The 23,195-nt window shown below is 44.4% G+C and overlaps 2 protein-coding genes across 2 annotated transcripts in view; both read left to right on the top strand.

Moving 5' to 3' along the window:
- The window catches only part of CRAMP1 (cramped chromatin regulator homolog 1), a 43,157-nt gene extending 36,376 nt beyond the window's left edge, over positions 1–6,781 (top strand). Inside the window, exons 20-21 of the mRNA XM_063314808.1 lie at positions 378–523; positions 1,924–6,781. Coding sequence (XP_063170878.1) covers positions 378–523; positions 1,924–2,088 — 311 coding nt within the window. The 3' untranslated portion in view covers positions 2,089–6,781. The remainder of the gene's footprint in view (positions 1–377; positions 524–1,923) is intronic.
- A 2,350-nt stretch (positions 6,782–9,131) lies between these two features.
- Positions 9,132–21,350, top strand: JPT2 (Jupiter microtubule associated homolog 2). The gene is made up of 5 exons (XM_063314811.1): positions 9,132–9,227; positions 17,204–17,349; positions 18,629–18,771; positions 19,215–19,266; positions 19,734–21,350. Exons 1-5 carry the CDS (start codon positions 9,184–9,186, stop codon positions 19,913–19,915), a joined length of 567 nt encoding a protein of 188 aa, XP_063170881.1. The 5' UTR covers positions 9,132–9,183; the 3' UTR covers positions 19,916–21,350.
- The last annotated feature ends 1,845 nt before the right edge of the window (positions 21,351–23,195 follow it).

The following is a 23,195-nucleotide window of genomic DNA, read 5'->3' as shown; positions in this document are numbered from 1 at the left end:
CTCTTTCTTTTGCCCCGTAGCTTGTCTGTTGCCCAGACCCAACTTGGAGATGTATGTCGAGCAGCTAGGAGACCCAACCGTATTGTTTTAAAATCTGAGCACAGCAGCGGCCCATTTAATCAGCACAGTGGTTTCCCCCACCACCTCGTCTTGTTCGCTTCTTTTTCTTAACACAAAAAAAATAAGATTGTTGGGAGATCAAATTCTTTACTAATGCTGAGATGCCAGTTGGGAAAAGAGCTTGGTTGAATCGGGCCCAGGTGGAGTGCTGCCTCTTGCCCAAAAGTGGGCTTTTTCTGAGGACATCTTTGGGCTTTCTGCCTTTGACACCAAAGACAGAGATTGCTGTCTGACATCTCCATCCATCTGTTTTACAGCAAGTTTCCTCTCTCCGGAGAAGGGACGGAAAATGCTGCCCACCTCAGTGGGCAATCCGAGCAGCACCTCCTTGTTGGGACCTGGTCTGCTGGATGGGAATTCGCGGGATTCTTTCGTCTCTCGGTCCATGGCAGACGTCGCTGAGGTACAGCATGATTAATCCGAGTTGTCTGGGGCAGAGCTCTCTGCTGGGGTGGTGGCGTGGAGAGGGAGCCAGTTTGGGGTAGTGGTGAAGGTGCTGGGCTAGAAACCAGGAGATTGAGAGTTCTAGTCCCGCCTTAGGCGTGAAAGCCAGCTGAGTGACCTTGGGCCAGTCACTCTTTCTCAGCCCAACCCACCTCACAGGGTTGCTGTTGTGGGGAAAATAGGAGGAGGAAGGCATATTGGGTATGTTCGCTGCCTTGAGTTATTTATAAAAATAATAGCTGCCCCGGGGAATTCTGGGAGTTGAAGTCTGCACATCTTAAAGCTGCTGAGGTTGAGAAACACTGCTTTGGAGGATACAACCCACAATTTCTGATGCAGAAACAGTACCTTGATATTTAGAGTGTGCATAATGGGATGTTACCCTTCTCTAGCAATTTAAGTAGTATATACCAAGAGGCAGTTTTTCTTCTGTAGAAACACTGTTCAGATGTATTCTTGTCTGTTTGTTTTCTGTGGAAAATACAGCAGATAATAAAATAAAGCTGCAGTCACTTTATTCACTAAAAATTATTCTGAAATCAGTCTGGGCTTTACAGCATCATTGCTTCCCATGTATTTAATTTTTTCTTATCAAATAATCTTAAGGTCGGGAGGGGAAGGGAGTCTAGCTGGCACAAACCTGATTCAGAGCTAGTTCGGTGAAGTGGTTAAGGTGCGGGACTAGAAACTGGGAAGCCGTGCGCTAGTCCTCCCTTCCACATGGAAGTTGGCTGGGTCACTTTGGGCCAGCCACTCTCAGCCCAACCCACCTCACGGGGCTCTTGTGGGGAGCATAGGAGGCAGGAGCACCTGCTGCCAGGTACACCACCCGGAGCTGTACAAAATAATGGTGGGATGTTGTTGTTGTCATATTTCCTGGCCCAGCCCATACTTGTGATGTTTTGCATCACTACCCCACCCCCAGCAACCCTTCTTCTTCCCCCCCCCAAATGTTAAGTATAGCTATTGGCTAGTAAAGTTGCACTCCGCACACTAATTGTAACTAGGGTGCATTTGACCATCTCCTAAATTCAGCTTCTGTCAAAGGAAAGCTGGTGTCCTAACAGCCAGGAACCACGCTGAGACAAGGAATAGGTCTCTAGTGTTTATTTACTGCTACATAACAGAGAATCCTAACAAACTGAAGAAGCGTGGGAAAACCCAGACAGATAAACCCCAAAGACTAAGGCGGTCCCGATCTGTGTCTCTTTGAATGGCTGCCCAATTCCTCAGTACTACGCATGCGCTTAACAGCCTGGATGGGAGCCCCCTGCTCGCTGTCCTCATTCATGACATCTGGTCTTGGCAGAGGACAGAGAAGCCCATAATTTCTTTTCTTCCCCCCGTCTTTGTTTCTAGGTGGTAGATTCCCAGTTGGCCTGCATGATGAATGAGAACAGCATAGACTACATATCTCGTTTCAACGACCTTGCCCAGGAGCTCTCAATCCCTGAGCCGACCCGCCGAGAGATTCTGTTTGACGGAGGGGGTGGCGGCCCCCCCATTGGCGACCTCTCTCAGTGAACGTATCCCACCAGCTGGCTGGTGGGCACCACGGAGTTGGCCATAACATGGAGGAATGACGTCATTGCTATGCAGCTGATTGGTTTTTTTCGTTGTCCTGGCTGGAGCATGCCTGAGAAGAAGAGAGATTTTTTGTCCTCAGCCTTCTACAGTTCCTGGGAAGTGCAATATGCTGGGAACAATACCATGTGGAGCAGTATTATAGGAAGTGACACGTGCAAGCCGGGGACAAGCAAAGTTTACAAGACAGCTCTGGGTTTGCGGTCTGAGCAAGAAATCCGACAAGCTACATTCTTAGATAGAAACCAAAACCGCTGTTGGGGTATCCACAAATAAGCTGAAAGTGGGGGTAAATAGTAATACGTTTTTGTTTGTATTGCTTTTTAGAACTTCCTTTGTGACGCGCCTCTCTTGATCTGTCATGGTTGTCCTGTTGGCAAGTCGGTTGAACTGGCAGTCCTTGCACTTTCTTGTCACCCAGCCACTAAATTCCACAACACTTTTACCAGAATTCGTTCATTGTTTCCTTGCATTCATTAACATTCCAGCGTGGCATGGTGGGGGGGGGGAAACCCATTTCTATTCTAGCTTTAAAAACTAGGATACGGTCAGAGGGAACCTTGGAAGGACACAGTGCAGTACTTTCCTTGGTTTGCTTCTTTTTGACCGAACTCGCATACCTTCTTCCCCATCCTTAAAATAAATAAAGAAATAAAAGCCAGCTGCCACCGAAGGGCTTCCATTTTTCCTGCAAGGGACAGAAACCTTATTAAAGGGACTCTGACTTACAGTACCAAGTAAACATGTTCATTCTTCCAGAACAGTGTTTCTCAAACTCTACAACTTTAAGATGTGTTGTTGGAGTTGAGAAATGCTGTTCTAGAGTCTTTTAGATATTTTCCCCTGTCCTTTTAAAGTCAAGTTCCTTTGAGTTGAGTGTAATCCCTGGTGATGGCCATGGATATATCCTTGTAGTTTCCTTGGCAACAGTACAGAGGTGGTTTCCATCGTCGTCTTTGGGGATGTGTTTTTGACTTCACAGCCTAGTCTGCAGCTCAAGGTGTTCTTGGTGGTACTTGGATGAGACACCTCTTGGTAGAATCGGGGCCGTAGACTAGACTGGGATGTCAAAACAGTCCCCAGAGAAGATAATAATAATTCATTTCCGTATTGCTAAAAAAAAGAAATCATGTTTGTGTCCCTTTAAGCATCAGGAGTCAAGCTTGACGTGGAGGCACCTTACCTTTCCTTTTTAAGAGCCCCCTTTGATTATTGGAGTTCAGCCTTTCGGAGAACAAATCCTCTCACACAAATTTCCCATTACAGTTGAGGTGCAACACTTTGATCATGACTTGCAGGTGAAAGGAACAGGGGTAAAATTCTCCCACTTCCTGGAGGTTCCCATCGTGAATAGCAGTTTAACACTGGGGTCTCTCATCTACATCTACAGTTATAAAATGCCCTTTCTGAGGCCTGTATATGTACGCCTCTTAGCCTTCAGAGCCTGGCTACCAGGCAGCCAGCACTTACTTAGGTTTGCAGCCATCAGGAACCATCTAGTCCGGTGTTCCTCAGCCTTGGCAACTTGAAGATGTGTGGACTTGAACCCTCAGAATTCATGGCTGGGTGGGGAATTCTGGGAGTTGAGGTCCACACATCTTCCAGCTGCCAAGGTGGACAAGCACTGATCCAGTCCCTCTCCTGTACTGATTATTCCAGGCATAACAGTCCACTTGATAATCTCCTGCAAGCAAACATTTCTAAACATCATTCCATTAGGAAATGCTGTTTACCTGTGATCAGCACCATTCTTTACAAGCCTGTGCTGTCCTGTGGATGTGTCATTTTTCTTCAGATGTTTGACTGGCAGTGTGACTTCAGATCTTGTCCACAGGGGCTTGGTTGCTTTTGCCCAAACCTGTGGCAAGGGGACCAAAAGTGCTGATCAGGAGAAGCACCTCTGTTCCTGGGACTTAACCCCAGCCCTCTTTCATTATCTCTCCAAGCTTCTGCCCTCTGCCTTGTTGCAGAACCGGAGTGCCTCTGCTAACTTTAGTGCAAATTGTATTTGTGGCTGAGTCCACCTGCCATTCATTAAACCAGCGTTTCTTGACCTTAGCAACTTGTAGGGGTGTGGACTTCAACTCCCAGATTTCCCCAGCCAGCTTTGCTTGCTAGAGAATTCTGAGAGTTGAAGTCCACACACCTGCAGGTTGCCAAGCTTGAGAAACACTGCATTAAACTAAGATGCCCTCCAGATTCTGGATAAGCTGATTGGAAAAATGTTGAGATCATGTAAACCTCTTACTCTCTTTCAGGCCAAAATGTCCTTCAGGATTGAGATATCAAGACATAATAGTAGTCCAGACAGTTCTCGCAGCCCAAAGATTCCCTGCTTTCTTTTACCAGCAAGAGGGAATACTGGATGTTTGTGAATCAAGACACCAGACACCTCCAGACAGCACCTGTGATTTAGGAGGTGTTTTAGCAACATAGCCTAGATAGCCCATTGCTGGAACCTTCTCATTGCACCCAAGCATAGTTTCTGCCAGAGTCTGTCAGATACAGCCTACTTTCTCATCAGTACCTTTCAGCTCTTCGCAATTCTCTGCCCCATAGAAAACTTCTTATTCAACAGGCTTTGTTCAAATAAGGCAACACAGGCTAATTCTTCTAGTGAGGATCATGCAACTTGCACTGTGGTTAAAGGCCTGTATGTGAATTTTTTCCTTAGGAATTCTTTCCTCTTAATTATTGGGCTAGTTCACATGGATTTTTTTTTTTACTCAGTCAGTTTATGGAGCCCCCTGTCCTCAGTGTGTCTGGATTATTCACCTATCTTGCAGTGGAATCTAAAGTCCTATTCAGATACCTGTCCAATTTCCTTCTGCCACCAGCTTTCTCCATCTGTGAAAACACAGGGTGTTGTAAGAGCTATTATAGCTACGCATCAGGCCAGCAGATTTTTAATACTGTTTTGTTGCCTAATGCATCCAGGAAGTAAGCTAACATTTGCAAGCAGACCCTTTCCTAATAATTAACCGTTTTAAAGCAGTATATCAGCTTTAGTACTTCTGAAACTGCACACAAGTCTGAACTTTCTTCCAAGCTCTAATTGTCTCCTTTCCTGTCTATTTTTTAGCAAAAGTGTCCACAAAGATGAAAAATCCTTTTGTGGCCTTTTATCTCTTGCATACTACATCTAAAGAGCAGTGACAGCTCTGTTTTTAGAACTAAACAAAAGGAAATCGCTGGTGATCTCGACTTCAGCCATTGATTTTGCTACCAAAAAATGCTTATTTACAGAACACAAGTAATCTTCGGTTCTTGGGAAGCTGCTGGCCTTGAATAATGCCAGCCTCCATAGTTTGAGATGCAGCATTATGGCTGGTGTCGCAATACACTAACTAGATAAGTGCAGGAGGCAATTCTGAGCTGTTCTCCTGGCCCCTTTGGATCAATAAGAACGTTGAATTTGTTGTAAAGAACACCTGTGCAACTTCTAGGAAATTTGCAGGCATGGCTGCTTCTAAGTCGAATCGTCTTATTTTTGCTTGAGGCTCTTGTGACTGCCTGGTTTTCATTTGTGTATTTGGTTCCTGGAAAGCTTTTTTGCTTCAGTGTCCCTTTTGCTATCATATGATGGATTGATGAGTGCATTTACAACTGAGAATGTATGCAGTGGATATAAGCTTTTCTCATAGGCCTACAAGACAGTTTGCTCCTAACCTAATGTCAAGTTTTAAGAATGTGGGTTAGGCGTTGTGTCTGCCAATTTTTGAGTGCCTATATTGGACAATAGTGGATGGTCCTGCTTGTGGATTGCATTTAAATTGGCCGGTCAATTCAATCATTCGCTTTATTTTAGTTTTTATCAACTGGGATACAGTTCATTAGGAGTTTCATCTACACAGTGTTCACTGAAGTGAAATTCCACATGACCGGTGTCCTAATTATACACACACTTTATTTTCCTTTACACAAAGTGGTTCTAAACTGGCATTATGTAACCTCTCTTTGATTGTTAACTTTATGCTTTCCTAGCCAGCTTAGACAACTTGATTTCAATTCTACCCATAAAGATGGCCTGTCTTTGACTTGACCAGTTGTGGGTTTTTAGCATTGCATTTCGGGTTTGGTTTTTTTTAAACACACACATATACACTCATACATGTACGCCTACACAGAGAAGTCCATTGAATTTGTAAGGAGAATACAGCACTTTTTTTGAGTTACCAAGCCCTTTTAAACACTTTTCTCGTGATCTGTAAATGCTAAATAATGAAAAGGTTTGCAAGCACTACAGCAATGAGTTATCATTAGTTGCCAAAATGTGATAACTGGCTTGAGAGCTTGTGGATTTGGCAGCAGACGATGTTGCTGTTTCTTTAATAATAGTTAAGCCATATCATCTAAAGTTTTCTGTCTTGTTTTTGAAATGTGAATTTGTTTTTCAAATAATATGCATCTATAGCGTATGTATAAAGCAAGAATGCCTGTCCTTAACTGATTATTTTTTGTACCATATTGTAAATTATATTATTTATTCTTTATCAATTTTTGGAAAAAGGAAAGGTGTTTGGGTTATTTAATACAATATACAAAACTTAACTTCCTCTGTTTTCAATTTCCAATTCAACTTGTAAAGTTGTTTTTATGATTGTCCATAAACACTTACTAATCCTTGGTCTAATTTGTTTGTATGAGATAGATACTTGATACCCATTGCTCTTCTCCAAGTTTCCTGCATAGTCAGGAGTTCAGAGGCATTAGAGATTGTTGGTAATCTCTTTTAGGCTCTGTGGAAAAATACAGTTTTCCATTACACTTGATGGAATTGAGACTAGAAATGTCCTGCAACTTTTAACACTTGAGGCATTAATATACAATCGTTTTACTTCCAGTTTTTATGTCTGCCTCTCTTCAGTGGGAATGTGCACTACTTAAATTTACTTTAAAATGTGGTGAGCCAGTTCTGCTGCTACCCACAGCTAAAAAGGACCCTGGATGTCTGCAGTACTGTCCAGTTTTGAATGTTGCAGATCATCCTTCCCAAATCTCGCCGCTCAACGGATTTGTGGACTTTTAACTCCCAGAATTCTCTAGCCAGTATAGCCATTGCTGAGAATTCTGGGAGTAAATGTTCACACATCTAGAAAATGCCAGTTTGCAGAAGGCTGGAACCTATAGCCAACATCCAAGAAGTCGCCAAACGAGAACTGCCAACTCTCCCGATCAACATAATCAGTGATGCTTTAAATTGTAGATCGACATCTCACAGGTTCATCCTTGGTGTGAAACAATAGATTTGTTTTCCAGATGTGAGAAGGGTGCCCAAATTAGATGCAGAAAGGCAAAAGGGTGAATTCTGAAGAAATAAATCCAGCTTAGTCTCACTGAAATTAGTGTGGCTTGTTAATCCATCAATTTAAAACTATTGAATTATGATTAACGTCCTATGGATGCAACTCATAATAAATTACAATGACCAAACCCCCCCCCCCAAAGAATGTTATAGTCAATAAGTATTAATTAACCCAACTATTGGAAATTTAATTCAATTTCTCCGTGTTCTAACTGGGTAGCCCTGATGTTTGTAAATAACATCCATAGGAGGATGAGAATAAGAGGGTTCCAAAATACAGAATAAACAATAGTAATACCCATTTGCTGTAATTTTGTCAAATGCCCAGAACGTTTTTCTGAAATACATGGATAAATTTTATTTGCAACCCTGTCCTCTTGATTTAAGGTCATGCTCCCCCACTCCATTTTTTTGATAACATTCTTTGAGTTTATGGTATAAAGGAAAGTAGGGTATATAATCTTAAGTAGATAGTGTTTATGGTTTAGTCGTTTTCTGACAGGTTTTCTGGAAGAGCTCGAGGTGGTGGGGTATCATATAATCATAGGGCTGAAAGGGACCTTGAAGGTCTTCTGGTCCAACCCCTTGCCCAGTGCCAGGGCTAAAAAAGTCAAGATGGTGGCTATGAATGTGTGATTAAGGCCTTTCTCCTTTTTATATGTATTTACATGTGTGTTGCATGTAAAAAAGAAGGGTGACTTCAATCTCATGGTCACAGCTGCTCTTGTGACTTTTTTGACATGCACACCCCACCCGGATGATGCCCCTGGCTGAGATAATGACTCTAGGTCATTACCATAATGTGCTTGTTGTAGATGGACTTGAAGCTGATACTCTGATCTGATGATTTAACACACCACCCATTCTGTCCACACAACCACCCAAGTATAACTGAAATATACTCTCTTGAATTAAGCCAAATGTTTGGGTTAGTACCAATACACTGAACTATAATCACACTGGATGATCACAAAACACCCTGTACTAATTGACCATGATTCACCAGGACCAATCAAGCGGCACAGAACAAGTAGATCTCTGAATTTGTCAAAGCTTAACCAATTAATCAGTTAATCTCTGCCAAAAAAGCTCAATGGTTTTCCAAAAACCATTCAACCGATCGCCTATCCCTCTTGATCGCTCCTTCCCTTTCCAACTGACAGGCTGCGTTCCCAGGACTCATTTAACCAGGTTAAGACCTGATGCCTGCATTCATTCATGTTGGGCTTTGTGAGGGTTCACCTCAGTTAGGTTTGGTGCAGTTCATCACGTTGTGCGAACTCAGCCCATTTGGTTTGTTTCTATAGAGCGCGAGCCCAGAAAGGAGGCTTCGTCCAGGAACCAGGTTAAAGCGTGTCGCGGGCAGGCAGCGATACACACGTGGGCAGGGAGAAAAAGGCCGCGGCCCTTTAAATTAAAAAAAAACAAAAACGTCCCGTGTCATTCCCTCCTTTCTTCCCCTTCATCCAATGAGCGCCCGACTTCTTTGGAGCGGCCCCGCCTCCTTCGGCTCCCGCCACCTCCGTCCCTCAAAATCAAGTCCCCGCCCCGCGCCCCGAGAGGCGGGCCCTCCTCCGCCGCGGTTGGCCGAGGCTGGGTGGAGCGGCTGCGCCCTCGGCCAATCGGCTTCGAAGGGCGGGCCGGGCGTCCGGCCGGAGGGACGCCGGAGAGAGGAGAGTCGCGCCTGGACAGCGGAGCACCCTCGGCCCGTCTCGCCGCTTGCCGCCACCATGTTCCAGGGGCCCGACCCCGACGCGGCGAGACCCAGTTCCAGGTGAGGCGGCCGCGGGGCTGGGTTTCCCCCTCAGGAGGCGCCGGGCCACCCGGCGTGGGGAGGGACTCCAAATCCCAACATCCCCAGCCGCAAGGCTGGCCGGCCCACGCCGTCGCCTCTGCGGGAGCGCCCAGCCGGGCGTGAGGGGCACACGTGGGAGCCGCCTGGAGGGCGGCGGAGGCGGCTCTGCCCCCCAGCGAAACCCTCAGGTCGCGCTCACACGACGCGTGGAACCCCGGGCCTGGAGGAACCCCCCCCCCCGCCCTTTCCCCGCAAGCCACCCGCGAACCAGGTTCCCCGGGGCGCGTGAAAGCCGGCCCCGCTTGTCTCGTGGGAACGCCTGGTTGGGGTCTCGCACTAGCGCGGCGGGTGCATCCAGCCTCGGGCGTCGCTCCGGGTGGAGGGGGGGGTTGGGGCAGACACCGGCCGCCGCCCCCTTGGAGCCAGCGAAGGCCACTTGGGCTCGCTCCGGGTGGGGGGAACCGGCCGGCCGGAGCCCCGGGTGGGGTGAGGTGGGGTTGGGGGACTGGCCCGCCCCGCGGCGCTGGAGGGAGCCAGGCAGGGGGTCGTGTCCCCCGCCCCCCATGGAGCCGCCTGCCCGAGCGACGCCTTGTGTCTGCCTCGCTCGGGTTTGCGGCGGGAGCCAAAAAAGCGGGGGGGGGGCGCGCTCGTGGGAAACGTACCGAGAAAGACGTTCCGGCCCAAAGGCGGCGCCCCGCCCCGCTTACCTGCCCAAGTTGCCAAAACGCCCCGCTGCAAAATCGGTTTGTCCGGGCAGCGGCCGGGATGCGGGTCGCTCCCTTCCAACGTTACGGTGGGCTTCGCCTTCAGGATTTAGGAGGGGGCTTCCCAAACGGCGAGGTCTCTCTCCCTGGAGGAGGCGCGAAGAGCCTTCTAGTTCCTCTGTGACAATCCACCCCCCTTTCCCAGTGTCTGGTTGCATTGCTTTTATTGTTCGATGTATTTATTTACGTATTTACTAAACACATTGATAGGGCTGTCCAACTTGCACAGGGTGACTCCAGGAGGCTTACAGAATTAAAATCCACAATACAAAAACCCATCAACACCCCCCCCCACCGCCCATAGAGGCCACCAACACAATCAAATCAGCCACTTGATCCGCTTTATCTCAACCTGGGGTCCCCAGGCCCGCTGATAGAACCACCTCTTCAGGGCCTTCTGGAAAAGTATCAAGGTTATGCTATCTGGGGCGGGGGGATGATATTCCTTAGGAAGGGAGCCACCACAGGGAAGGCCCTGTTTCATGGTCCCATTAGATGTACTTCCCTCATAGATGGGACCCGCAACATGCCCTGCCGCCCCGCTCTGGTGGGCTGGGTAGATGTAACTGGAGGAAGGCGGTCCTTCAAATAACCATTTGTTTGTTTGTTGTGTTTATTACAGTGTTTGGATTTTTAAGGGGGGGTTGTACATTAAGATTACACTAAAGGAAGGGTGTGATGACTAAAAGTTGAGGAACCCCTAATTTAGGACAAAAGAGAAGCGAAGGGGGTTACAGAAAATAAGTTCATAAGCTGTTGCTTGGTACTCTCCCAAGTTTTAATTTGTTTTTAATGGTTTTTGTTATTGTGGTTTTTTGTTATTTATTTCTATGTGTTTTGTTTATTGTTTTTAACTTTATGAGCTGCCCAGAGTCATGCATGGGAGATGGGTGGCTATATCAATGGAACAATTAAATAAATACATATTATTTATATTTATATGCTGCCAAATCTACAGACTCTAAGCATTGGTAGCACTTATACAGGTGTTTTAAAAACATTGGCAATAACAGGTAGTGACTTTCCTTTTATGGTCATAGATACTAAGTGTAGCCCGCTATTTCAGGATATGCATCTTATTAAATAAGATGCCTCGTTTTTATTCTGTAACTTATGGGCCAAAGAGCAAAACGTAATTTTTTAAAGTAAGTGCCAGAAGTCAGGTCCCAGGGGCCAATCACAATGGGTTTTTTTTCTTCTTCAGAGAAAGTATTACTGTATTTAGGAATGTTCAAAGGTCATGCATCAAACTTACTGGGACTTGGCTGCTTGTAGACAATATTTTCATGAAAGGAATAGAAAGAGATGTCTCCTTGCACATTAGGTCATAGGATGATGAAAGTAATGGGATTGTAGTTCAACACATCTGGAAGGTATCCGCTCATCCGTCTTGCAAGTATAGGCTGCTAGTATGTATTACTGGGATTGGATAAATTGTGTGGGAATTTCCAGAATAGACATACAGAAATTTCCATTGAATATGGCTGTGTAGTTAGAACAATACTCTGCATGTGCCAGAAATAACTTTTTAATAGGCACATGTTGAGCAGCTTCTGCAATTGCCTTGAGGGATTATGAAGATGAATCTGAGCAGCAATATTTCAAATTACCAAGATGAGTTTGATTGCTGTTCTTTTGAACCTGCCGTCTGATTACTAGTTTTTGAGTTGCAATACCCTAGATAATTTTTTTGCTGTCAAAGGGAATCAGGTGCTGCATATTAAAAGGCATCCAACCATGCTGTCTGGTATGAATTTTCAAGAAGGCTGAACTGCATTCCCTTGCTTTGTTACAAAGTGGGTGTTGGTTGTGGGAGGCAAGATCTTGCTAGAGTTCTACATCTCTGCAGTTTCACTCAGTGCCCGAGGCATAAAATCTTTCTAAAACTGCCAACAAATTGCTCTTTCAGGCAATGTGCAGTGGGCTTTTTGCTTGTTTGTTTGTTTTTATGAAGCAGTAACTCTGGATAAAAGTTGGAATTCAATCTTTTCTTACTGTACCTCTCAACTTAAACCAGTATACATTTTATGTATTCATTCTATCATATTTATAGACTACTAGCTCCAAACAACTGATGGTGGTTTGTGATGAATAAAGTACATAAAACCAACAGTTAGCCCTCCCCTAGTGTCAGAGCATTACATCAACTTTGGTATCAAGATCCTTAAAAAAGTTCCATGTTAACTGCCTTCCAGAATCTAAGAAGGGACCATTAGCATCTCTGGTGATAGTGTGCCATAATGGGGGAGCAGCATGAAAGCAATGCACTCTAGCTTCTCTTCTTCTGATCTCAGGGGAGGGGGGACCTCAACACCCCCCTCTGGGCTGGCCACACTGGTGGTCCTGCAGATACCAAGTCATAAAGCCCTGTATGGGTTTATCTAAGTTAAAACTAGGACATTGAACTATACTCAGAAACCTTTGATTGTCAGAGCAGCATTGGTGTTATGTGAAATTGACAGTTCTCACTCACCAGTTAGTAGATTATTGCATTCTGTACTGTTGCTTCCAAGTAGCCTCCAAAGTGATGAGGGCATGTTGCCAGGGCTTAATGTTCCAGAAAAGGCCACAACTGGCATACCAGCCAAACCTGAGCAGATGTCCCTTTAGTTTCAGTCTCCATCCCATCTGCCTATTTAGCTGTTGCCTTAAGTCTAAGAGGACCCCAAATTGTGGAATTCGTCCTAGAGGGCAAATGTCTCCCTATCCACATTTGACCCAGGAGCAGGCAGAGTGCAGAGTGCACAGTGGTCTATGGATAAACAGCATTTCCATCTTCCAGGGATTCTGTCCCATCTTCTTTTTTCCCTATGGCCTCCAGGTACTGTCCCTTCCCCCACTCCCCACCCCTAGCCTTAACAGGAATGGCAATATAACATTGGATATAATTGGTATATTAATGATATCACATCCTGATGAGTCCCTCCCCCCACTCTAACTTAATGTAGATGGTAAATATTGATGGGAAAGAGAGATGAGCTCCAACATCTCATGCATGGGCAACTGCCTAATTGATCTCCACCACAACAACTGGTCCAGAAGGATACTGCAATCAATGGTATCAGAGGTTGCTGACAGGTCCAGAAGGACTAAGATGGGTGCAGTCATTCCATCCATATCCTGATGCAGGGGAAGTTTCTGTCCCATTCCTGGGTAGAATCCTGACTGAACTGGGCCTAGATAATCCACTTCCTCTCTGCAGGTCTATAATTGGAGCCCTGTGGTCGTCAACAATCTTCCCCAAAAAGAGGAGGTTGTAGATCAGCTGATCGTGATCAAGTACATCTTCATAAATAGAGTTATCACTGCTCCTTTCAAGACCTTGGTAATGCACTTGACTAGGCAACCTTCATTTTCTAGATACAAGTCGCTGTGTGCAAATATGGAGATGATCACTTCCTATATGAGTTTATGACTGAATCTGGATTTGGAGCATATTTTCTCCAGCTATAATCTGAAACTATAACCAACATACTACAGTGGTTGTTAAAAAAAAAATGGTTCATACTATGTACCAAACTGCCCAGTGTGCCATTTTCTGGCTTGGGATGATGGGAGTTCTAGTCCAAAATATTTAGATGGCCTCAAGGTAGTCTGTACGATCTACATTATGTGGATAACGAATTTGAGTGGATTTGTTCATGATCAAAATGTCGTCTTTCAATTCCACCTTCTGAAACTGATCCTCTAAAGATTTAATGTAAAAACAGTATCCATCTTCATGAGATCATCCAGAAATATAACCTAACTTCTGATATCAAAAACCGTTAAGAATCCTAGAGAATAAACATCCCTGCCCACCAAGATAGCAAAGGAAGGTTCAGTTCAGTGAATATTTGGCACATGGAGGTTTAAGGATCTTGGTTTGGATCCCAGTTGAAGTTTAACTTTTTCAACAGGGAGTTCACTGCAGTCTCCTTCAGGACTCTTGGTACCACACCCTCTCTTAAGCAATTTGGGATAAGTTGTGCCAAATGGTTTTCTGAGAGGACTTGTAGAACTCATCCTTTACTCAAACACTGGGAAGTTTTTATTTGGGAATGTTTGTCCTTTGACAGTGTTCATGCAAAAACTTCATTGATATCTCTGTCATGCTTGCAGTGAATCAAGAAGTCATAAGCTAGCAAAACTTACGCCAGTTTCACAAGACAATCATATACTGGAATTATGGCAGAATACTTTAAGTGATCTCTGGCATGTTCTTTAGCCAGTCAGCATTTTGGCCTAAAGAGTAGCCTTCTAAACTTCAGTGGGCTATATGGGCATTATATGAAACACTTATCGTAACTTTTCTGTAGAATTTATTTCATTATTGAACATATAGTGGATATACTGAGCAGAATTTCCAAACAGAGCTGCTTTACAATTAATATTCAAATGGCTTAATAAATGAAGGAGCAAGGTTCGACGTTCGGCGTTATGGTCTCAGTATAGTATGGTTGCCTGGCAATTTGACTATGAAGAATTTTCTTTAATGAATAGCTCACCTCACTGTTTATTTGAGCGTGAAAGATGATACGAAGCCTGCCTCTAGATTTATGGCTGTGTCCCATGAATCTGCACAGAAGGAAAGGGTGGCAGTTGTTTAAAAAAAGGCAGTTGGTTCTGTGAGCCTCAGGAGGTATGCAAAATGTTTTCAGACTGGAAACAAAACCTGGAAGGGGCGGTTGGTCCAGAATGCAGCAACTCAAGTAGTTATGGGTGCACCTATGTAGCACCACTACTTCATGAGCTGCATTGGCTCCCAGTGGGCTTCTAGGCACAATTCAAGGTGTACTTTATTACCCACAAACCCCTTCGTGGTGCATGGCCAGGTTATTTGCAGGACCATCTGCCTCCAGTTATTTCTGCTTCTCCCATGAAATCCGGGGAGGGGGGGGTTGCTTTGGGTTCCTTCAATGAAACAATGTCACCTAGTGGGACCCCAGAGGGGTGCCTTCTCTGTTGGTGCACCTGCTCCCTGGAACAACACCCCCCTCTCAGGTCACACAGCCCTGACCCTGCTGGTCTTCCATGAGGTCCTGAAACGCTGGGTCTTTCCTCAGGCATCAGGGTAGAGCCTGGGATGAGCTCTGGAAATATGAATTGCATAAACTTTTTGAAGTTAAACCTGAGATAGATCAGCTGCCTGTGAAAAATGATTTGTATGTAAATTGTATGAAGTAACGCGGTGGCGCTGCGGGTTAAACCGCTGAGCTGCTGAGCTTGCTGATCGGAAGGTCGGCGGTTTGAATCCGCGTGACGGGGTGAGCTCCCGTTGCTAGTCCCAGCATTTTGAAAACATGCAAATGTGAGTAGATTAATAGGTACTGCTTCGGCGGGCAGGTAACAGCGTTCCGTGTAGTCATGCCGGCCACATGACCACAGAAGGGTCTACGGACAAACGCCGGCTCTTTGGCTTGAAACGGAGATGAGCACCGCTCCCTAGAGTCGGACACGACTGGACTTAATGTCAAGGGAAACCTTTACCTTAATGCCAAACCATGTCTGAATTATTGGGCTGTGTCTATAATTTCCTTTTGATGAAGGTATGACCCTGCAGGCTCTTTTCCACTGTGGCACACTGAAAGAAAATAGCTGTAATTCTATAGTGGAGTTATCTTCCTTTCTTCTTCTTATCCAAGCAGTCTGTTTGTACAGAAATTTGCTTTTTGAAATAAGCATGGTAAATGTCTGGCATGGATGATAATTGTGCATTCTTGCCATCCCCTTGGCAAATGGCATTGCCAGTGAAACATCTTATCTCCCTTCCTTCCTTTTTAGATCATCATCTCTCAACTGACTAGTCTATCACTGAGGTTTCCAGTACAGATTCCTGAAATGAATGTTTTTTTTATTAGGCATTATTTGGTTGTAGGTCATCCTTCTGTTTACACCATGTGGCCAAGAACTGTAATCCTTCAGAGTGTCTATAGCACAGTGGTCTGCACAAGAGCCACCCCTAAAGCTGTGTTCATTCATGATGCATCCTGTAGCTTTGCAGGCAAGTTGGGCTTTACTGTGAAAAGTGACTCCCATTGACTGCAGCAGTCTAGCAATGTATGCAGATACGCCCAAAACAAAGGATGTGAGTCCCCTTTTCAGGAGAGATGAGCGGTGATAGAAATTTGAAATATAAAGAAATAAAGAAATAAATAGATGAGTGTTTGTTAGGCTTCTGTGATACAGTCCTTCATGTGCCATTTGCATTTGTTGCTGATGATGAGCCCCATCTCTTTGTAACTGCCAACTCCTAACTTGCTTTTTTTAATGTCTCTGGGCCACCCTTACTAATCTCAGCGAGTCCACCTCAGACCAGAAACTTTCAAACATGTTACATGATGATGCCGAATTCTACGGACTGAAATTCCAGCACCTTTGAAGCCCATCAGTTTGGGGAGAGCTGATTAGACTAATAGCCTTTAACAGATCAATATATAAAATGCAGTACTAAAGTAGTTTAATATTTGAGAGAAAAATAAAGAGCAGTATTGTAGTAGGCAGTGATGTAAATTTGTAATCTTTAAAAAAAAAGTGTATAACTTGGTGTGTATCTCTGAATCGGTATTCAACTAGTTTTCATACATTCATCAAAGGGTGTGAACAAGTTCCCAAGGAATGAATTGAATTCAGCATTCAGCCTTATTCAGTTTGGGATTGGGTGTGGTTATGGCCTCACCCAGCAACTGAGAGAAGGGGAATATCTCCAGCAAGAAGAATCAAGCCAATTGTTTATCATTCTTTGCAACAACCCCCCTTTTTTGGGGTGGAAGAGGGGGGGAAGTATACATACAGTTCTCATAGCAAAGGTCTGTATTAGGAACATTCTTTGCCAGCACAGATTGATACTGTAATCAGAATTTTTCACATGGATTTAAACAAATGTTAATTTTGAAGATAGTTAAGTATTATAGGCTCCTGGGAAGCTCTTGTTGCCACCCCTCCAAAAAAATATTTTAGATAAATTATCCCATGAAGACTGCCAGACAAAACAAAGGACCTTGATTGGTCAGATGCTGACTAGGTTTGTGCATCATTCTATGCCAAAAACCATGGTTTTCAAATCAAATGATCAGAGTTACACTAAACCAAAGCCAAATGAACAGTATTATGTCTTAGCATGGTATCTGAACCTTACACCCACTGCTTGATTCTGTGTATTGATGATCTTCTATGATCATGGTTAATTGCTGTCCATGTCGTGCAAAACAGGGTGCTGCAGCCACCAGGTGGAACCTCCAGCAATCTCTTTGGAAGCCCAGAGGCGCCGTCCTCTTCCAGGTCACACAGAATGGCCTCCAGCATATTTGGAGCTGCTGAAGAACCTCTACATTTCCCAAAGAGAACAAATCCCCCAGGTGAGGGCTATACTCTTCTTGAAAATATTGTGGATGGTGGTCATAGGTTTGTGAGTTGCATCTGCGAAACAAGGTAACTATCATTTATAATGGTCCCTGCCCTAGGATACAGTTGGCAAAAAAAATATTGTGCCTCCATTCAAACTTACACATTTTACACAAATCACTTTGTACCAATCAGTGTGATTCCATTTACAGTGAATGGATTATGTAGTCCCAGCCCACACCCTGCTTTCAGCAGAAGAACACCAATCGTTCCCTAGCTGACATAATTTAGTTTGCTGACCATTTCAGAGCCAAATAGTCATAAAAAGAACAGTTTTGTTAGTAGGCATAAGTGATGTGTTTTGCAAGATTACTGGCGGATGTAATTTTTAAACAAGTTTTACAAAGCACTCTGGTCACGCTCTTGGGCATCTGGATAAGATGTAAGATTTTTAGGTGCTGGCGTATTAATACTTCAGAGCTGAAGAATACTGTTGCTAGCAGGGGTGTCCACGAGGAGGGTGTAAAGTCAAGATAGTGGCCACAACCATGCGATCCAACCCCTGATATTTTTTACATGTTGTGGACATCCTGGCTGCATGTACGATAGTTTCATTTGTGAATGAAATAGGATAAATGTACTTGGAGTGGTTCAGTATTAAGTCTGTTTAATATGACATTTATTTTTATTTGCTGCTTTTTATGTTGAGCCATTCACGATGTCTAGGTGCTGCATCCTTCAAACATTATTTGGAAGTAGAGATTCCTTATCCTCAGAGACTTTGTGCTTGTGGTTCTATGGAGGTAGAAACTCTTGCCCATGTTTTCCTGTGGGGTCCTCTGATGGTATCCCAAGATGTGCTTTGCTCTTCCCAATAATTTCAGAATTTAAGGGTTGTACAAATAAATCTGACTTACGTTACCTTTTAAGGGATGTTAATGCTTCACTTACACTTCAGGTTGCAAAATATGCTTACCAAGCCATTCAGTTGTGCAAATCTCTGGCTTAGATGTGTTGTTTTATTTTTACATTATAATTTCTTTGGTAACGGGTTTTTTATAACAATTTTTGTTTGTTTGTTTGTAATACTGGTAATAAAGGAATATTAAGACATAGAAAGGAAAATCAACAGGATTTTAAAAAGCAAACCCTTGTCCAGTGCTGTGCTAGCTTTTGTAGACCCCGAAGGGCCTCAGCATCCTCGCTAGAGAGGTCATAGCTCATTTCCTCCTCCCCTGGAGAATCGGAGCGGAAGAGCAGCTCCCATAAACTTCCTTGGTTATTGTCTTGCAGGTGGGAAGGACAGTGGCATTTTTGAGGATCATAAACCTACCCCATCTCGGCAACTTACAAATCCACCTGGAGGGAAAACAAGCAATATCTTTGGGTCTCCGTCGTCTGTCAGCACAGTCAAGGCACATCCAAATAAACCCAAGGTAACTCTTAACAGCTTTCATTCACATTCTTTAATTGAAAAAAAAAAAGGCCATCAAAAGGGAAGCCCAAATTACACTAATTCGTGTAGGCGAAACCGTTGTGTTGGTATAAAGGAAGCTGTTGAATATGCACCTCCTGAGTGATAGAAACTTCTTATGAAATTGATACTGTCTTGATTGGCCAGGCAGTATTAACAGCGTAGCATTAAAATTGAGCTATCTGTAAGGAAAAAGTTGGTATTAACACAAAACAAAATCTCTAAGGGTTTTTCTGTCTGATGCGAGAAGTGGAGAGTTTGCGTGTCCTTGAAGCATTGCCTTGTAAAGCTGGATTGCCAGACTTGTTTTCTTCTCAGGCTTGAAAGAAACCTCAGTAAATTAAAAAATGGCCTTTTAAAAGGGTTGGTTAATACCTAGAAACGTTTTTTTCCTCCCTCATCCAGGATCACACCTTTCTCTTGAATGATAGAGGGGATTCGTCACAGGAAATAAAAGGTAATTGGAGCAAGGCTTCTGGAGTGCAGATGCACTCTGGTCAGATCCATTATTTTATCCTTTATACCATATTGACTCTTGAAAACCACACTGTAGCTTCAGTACAGCGTGAGACAGATCCAGTGAAACCTCCACTGTACCTGTGATAGGTTTTCTCATATGAACCTAACAATGTACTGTGCTTGATATGCCATGCTAGAAATGTTAGAGTTTAAGACAGTCCCCTGTCCGTATCCCACCTCCCATCCTTCAGGAGATCATGCGAGGGAAGCGTTGCATAAGCTGGTCTGGCTAACATCTGCTTAGGATGGCAGCAGTGGAAGGCTAATTGGGAGGAGAGACCAACTCAAATACCGCACCATGCTTGGGGAACATTGCATGTAAAAGCCAAGCGTGGCCAGCATAGTTGCCATAAGACCAAATGAATGACGGTAGTATTCTAACCTGCAACATTCCATCTTGCACAGTTACAGAAGACCAAAGATCACAGGGACAAGACGTGAGTGACAAGAAGGAACCGCCGAAGGAGAGGACCAAAGAACCCGGCCCCAAGATAGATGATCACGAGCCCAGGCTGGGACCACGGCCACGGTCCCACAACAAAGTCCTCAACCCCCCTGGAGGCAAATCCAGCATTGCATTCTATTAAGGAAGGCCACTCTCTCTTACCCACCCACCCCCAACACCCCACGCTTTCATTATCAGAACCAAAAGGCTAGTTTTCTGGTGCTCGAAGGAGGAGGCCCTTAGTGGTTTGGCTTATTCAGTACGTGGCAGCCTCAGCCTTTCTGCTGTTTGTTTGTAAGAGAGGGGTGAGTCCTGAGCTCCTGCATTCCCTCTGCATTTTGAGCACAGTTAAGGAAGACTGCCTGTGACGGATTGCAGAAGACATTCCGATTAAGGTGCGGTACTCATTTTTGACGTGCTGGTCAGGTCATGCAGCCTCGAAGGGATTTCCTCTGGGTCTGAAAGGAAGGGATGCTGCCCCTGGGTTGTCATCTTGCAAAAAGCGAAGGAGAACCTTCCCAGGCAAATCAGCTTTGAGATCAATTGCAGTTGAAATGAATCATGCACCGATCCCTTTCTGAAAGAGTTTTAAAAGCTTTCGTTTTGTGGCACTCTTTTGACTCGTTGGGTAGGCAAGCGGAGCGATGAAACAAGTGGCTATTTGAGGTTGTGAGTGGCGCAAAACAGTCTGTTGAGAGAGCCCAGCCAAACCACTTAAGTTTAAAATTAGATCCTGAATCCTCTCCAAGGAGGCAGTTCAGTAGCTAGTGACTAACCCTGTCCTTCTTCACTAACCTCTGCGCATAAGCTATTCTGCCTGAAGATTTTAACTTCCATTAGGCTGTTTCTGCTTCTGCCGCAGAAAAGGTTCTAGTCTAATTTTCTGCTGACTCTTAGTCTGTTCCCCTTTTTGCCCTTTGGTTGCCTTTGGCTACTTCTGTCTCCCTTTTGGAAACATTGCTAGGTCTTCCCAAGCAGAGACAGCACTGTTACCTTTAAAGGTGGAGCTTTGCTGCTGCCTGTTTAGTTTTTCCGGTTCTTTGGCTCACCTCCTTCATTCCGTCTGCCAGCAGAGAAAAAAATCAAGTTGTGGGGCCCACCAGTTCCAGTAGGGCAGGCAGTAACAAAAGGGGGGTAGAGTAACAAAGGGTTATTTAACCACGGTGGTCTCATAGCTCACATATTCGCCCCCCTGTGCTTTCCAGGAACAGTCCCTTGCCCCATCTCCTCCTCAGCAGCTCCTTCCCACGTACGCCTGCTTTGAACATTGCATAGTGCCAATTCACATGGCTGCACAGATCCTGAACACCAGTCCCCCAAATGGCCAGGGCGTTGATGCCTAACAAGGTTTCCTAACAGAAGAAAGCTTGAGAACCAAGGTATTGAAAGTGCCTCATATATAAACAGAGGGGCTGCTAAAAGGGGGCTCATCCAAAGAGCATTAGAGGTTTTGACTTCTTCTCTCCCTGTAACACTCAAGTGCTAGTTTCCAGAACAGAAGCCTGAATGTTCAGGAATAGAGATGGAGAGAATTCCTTGGAAGGATATGAGTGTGAAAGCTTTCTTTAAGAAAAGAAGTGTATGTTAGAGGTCACTTATTCCGTAGTTAGTGGAAGCCAGAGAAAACTTCCAGATGTGCCAACTGAACATTAACATCTCTGTGCCTTTTAACTTGCAAGATAGTATTTAAATGCCCTTGTTATAACTCTTAAACTGAATTTCACCTCCCTGTGAATTCTTAACCTAATTCTTAGGATGATCCAGCACTCTTGAGGCACATTTCCAACAGCTTAGTGCCAGTGAGAAAGGGCAAAGCTTAGTTCTCACACATACACTCCATTTTTAAACCTTAACAGGAAGCAATCAAGAACACTCTGTTGTTGAGAGTATGATGTCTGGATAACTGGACTGTCATTTGTTTAGTCTGATGTTCAAGCAATGATCTTACATCCCAAGAGCTGTCCTGTCCTAACATTTTTGACAGTAGCGTAGTTTCTTTCTCTTCCCTGTGTGCGTTTAGGTATTATGATAAAACTGCATATTTTTGTAATTTTTCAGTTGTTTCACATTGGAACAAATATGAGTTGGCCCATCATAAAACAGCCCAGATCCATACTGTATGCTCAAATAGCCTTGTTCTATAATTCAAAGGACCGTCATAAGCAAGCAAAGCCACCCAAGAATGGATTTGTTGCTAAGTTTACAAGGGGCTATGGAAAAGATCATTCTCAAAATACATTCCAGCATTCACTGTTCAATCAAGGCAAAATTAGAAAACAAAACCAAATAGTGTCTCCCTTGTTTCTCCTCCTTTATTTGCCACAGAGGCATGTGAACCTGTCCGGCTGGCATTATTTTCAGTCAGTGTCCTCTCGTGTCTGCTTTTTTGCTGTGCAGATGCAGCTCAGGGTAACAAATCCCAAAGGGATATGGGCAAAATGGCAGCCAGTGGTTATCCTGAAGGTCTGCCTGAGGTGTGTATTAGTATAATCTTTTGCTGGAGAGGACAGAAGCAAGAGGTGGGTGCAAATTTGTGAGATGACTGCCAAGGGAGGGAGGGCTGAAGGGGCAGGATGGCCGCTTCCTTACTTGTTCCTACTGAGAACTTGGCAGGATTGGAAACTTGGTCATACTGTATAGAATCAAGGGGAAATGTGTCAACTGTCCTGCTACATATTATACTTAATGGTTAGCTAACACCTCCAAGCACAAGCTGGAGGTATGGGCTGCTTTACCTGGCTGTAGACTGTCGGAGCTGACTCAAGACCCCTGCTGGTCTCTCCTCATCAAGGTTGCTTCCAGGATGTTTGCAATATGCTCTGGTGGCTGTCACCTTGCACTGTTTCCCGTAATTGCAGTGTGAGTGGGGAGAGAGACAAAAAGCGTCTTTGTTGCTGCTCTGGATGAGTTCGTTCTAGACTGTGTGATAGGGTTCCGGATTTCTCAACGTCAAATAGTCAAGACCATAGTGGCATGCCTTTTCAACTCCCATCTTCTGTTGGAGTTCATCAGGCACACCAGACAACCAATGGCCCTTGTAGAATAGCTTGATTCATCGGCAATATCACAGGTTAGTTGCAAAGTATTTTTGAGGAGCTCTATAACAGAAGTTGTAGTAGTATAACATTCTGGTAGACTATGAAGTAAACAGTCACACCATGCTTAAAATGCAGCTTCGGTTACATATTTATTGCAAAGTTCTTCCTTTGTGCAGTTTGTTATAGTAAATACCGTTCCCTCAATACTAGGGAGATGGAAAAAACAGTGGAATGTAGACACTGTTCACCTTTGTAATGGTGGTTCCGAGAGGAACAATATGGGAACAATTGGCCAGCACCAGCTTTGGATGCTATTTGCATAGGTCATTGCTGCACATGGATTATTTGGGGTTGCGAAATTTCAAAGGGGTGTTTTCACTAGTG

This window comes from Candoia aspera, chromosome 14 (assembly GCF_035149785.1).
Source record: "Candoia aspera isolate rCanAsp1 chromosome 14, rCanAsp1.hap2, whole genome shotgun sequence".
In the NCBI taxonomy this organism is placed as follows: domain Eukaryota; kingdom Metazoa; phylum Chordata; class Lepidosauria; order Squamata; family Boidae; genus Candoia; species Candoia aspera.
This window is presented reverse-complemented; position numbering and strand designations above follow the sequence as displayed.

What these genes read in the sequence shown, in the direction of transcription:
- JPT2 (XM_063314811.1), top strand. Translation starts at nt 9,184, where the DNA reads ATGTTCCAGGGGCCCGACCCCGACGCGGCGAGACCCAGTTCCAG. An exon ending in GCGGCGAGACCCAGTTCCAG is followed by an intron (nt 9,228 to 17,203) that starts GTGAGGCGGCCG and finishes CGTGCAAAACAG; the next exon opens with GGTGCTGCAGCCACCAGGTG. An exon ending in AAAGAGAACAAATCCCCCAG is followed by an intron (nt 17,350 to 18,628) that starts GTGAGGGCTATA and finishes ATTGTCTTGCAG; the next exon opens with GTGGGAAGGACAGTGGCATT.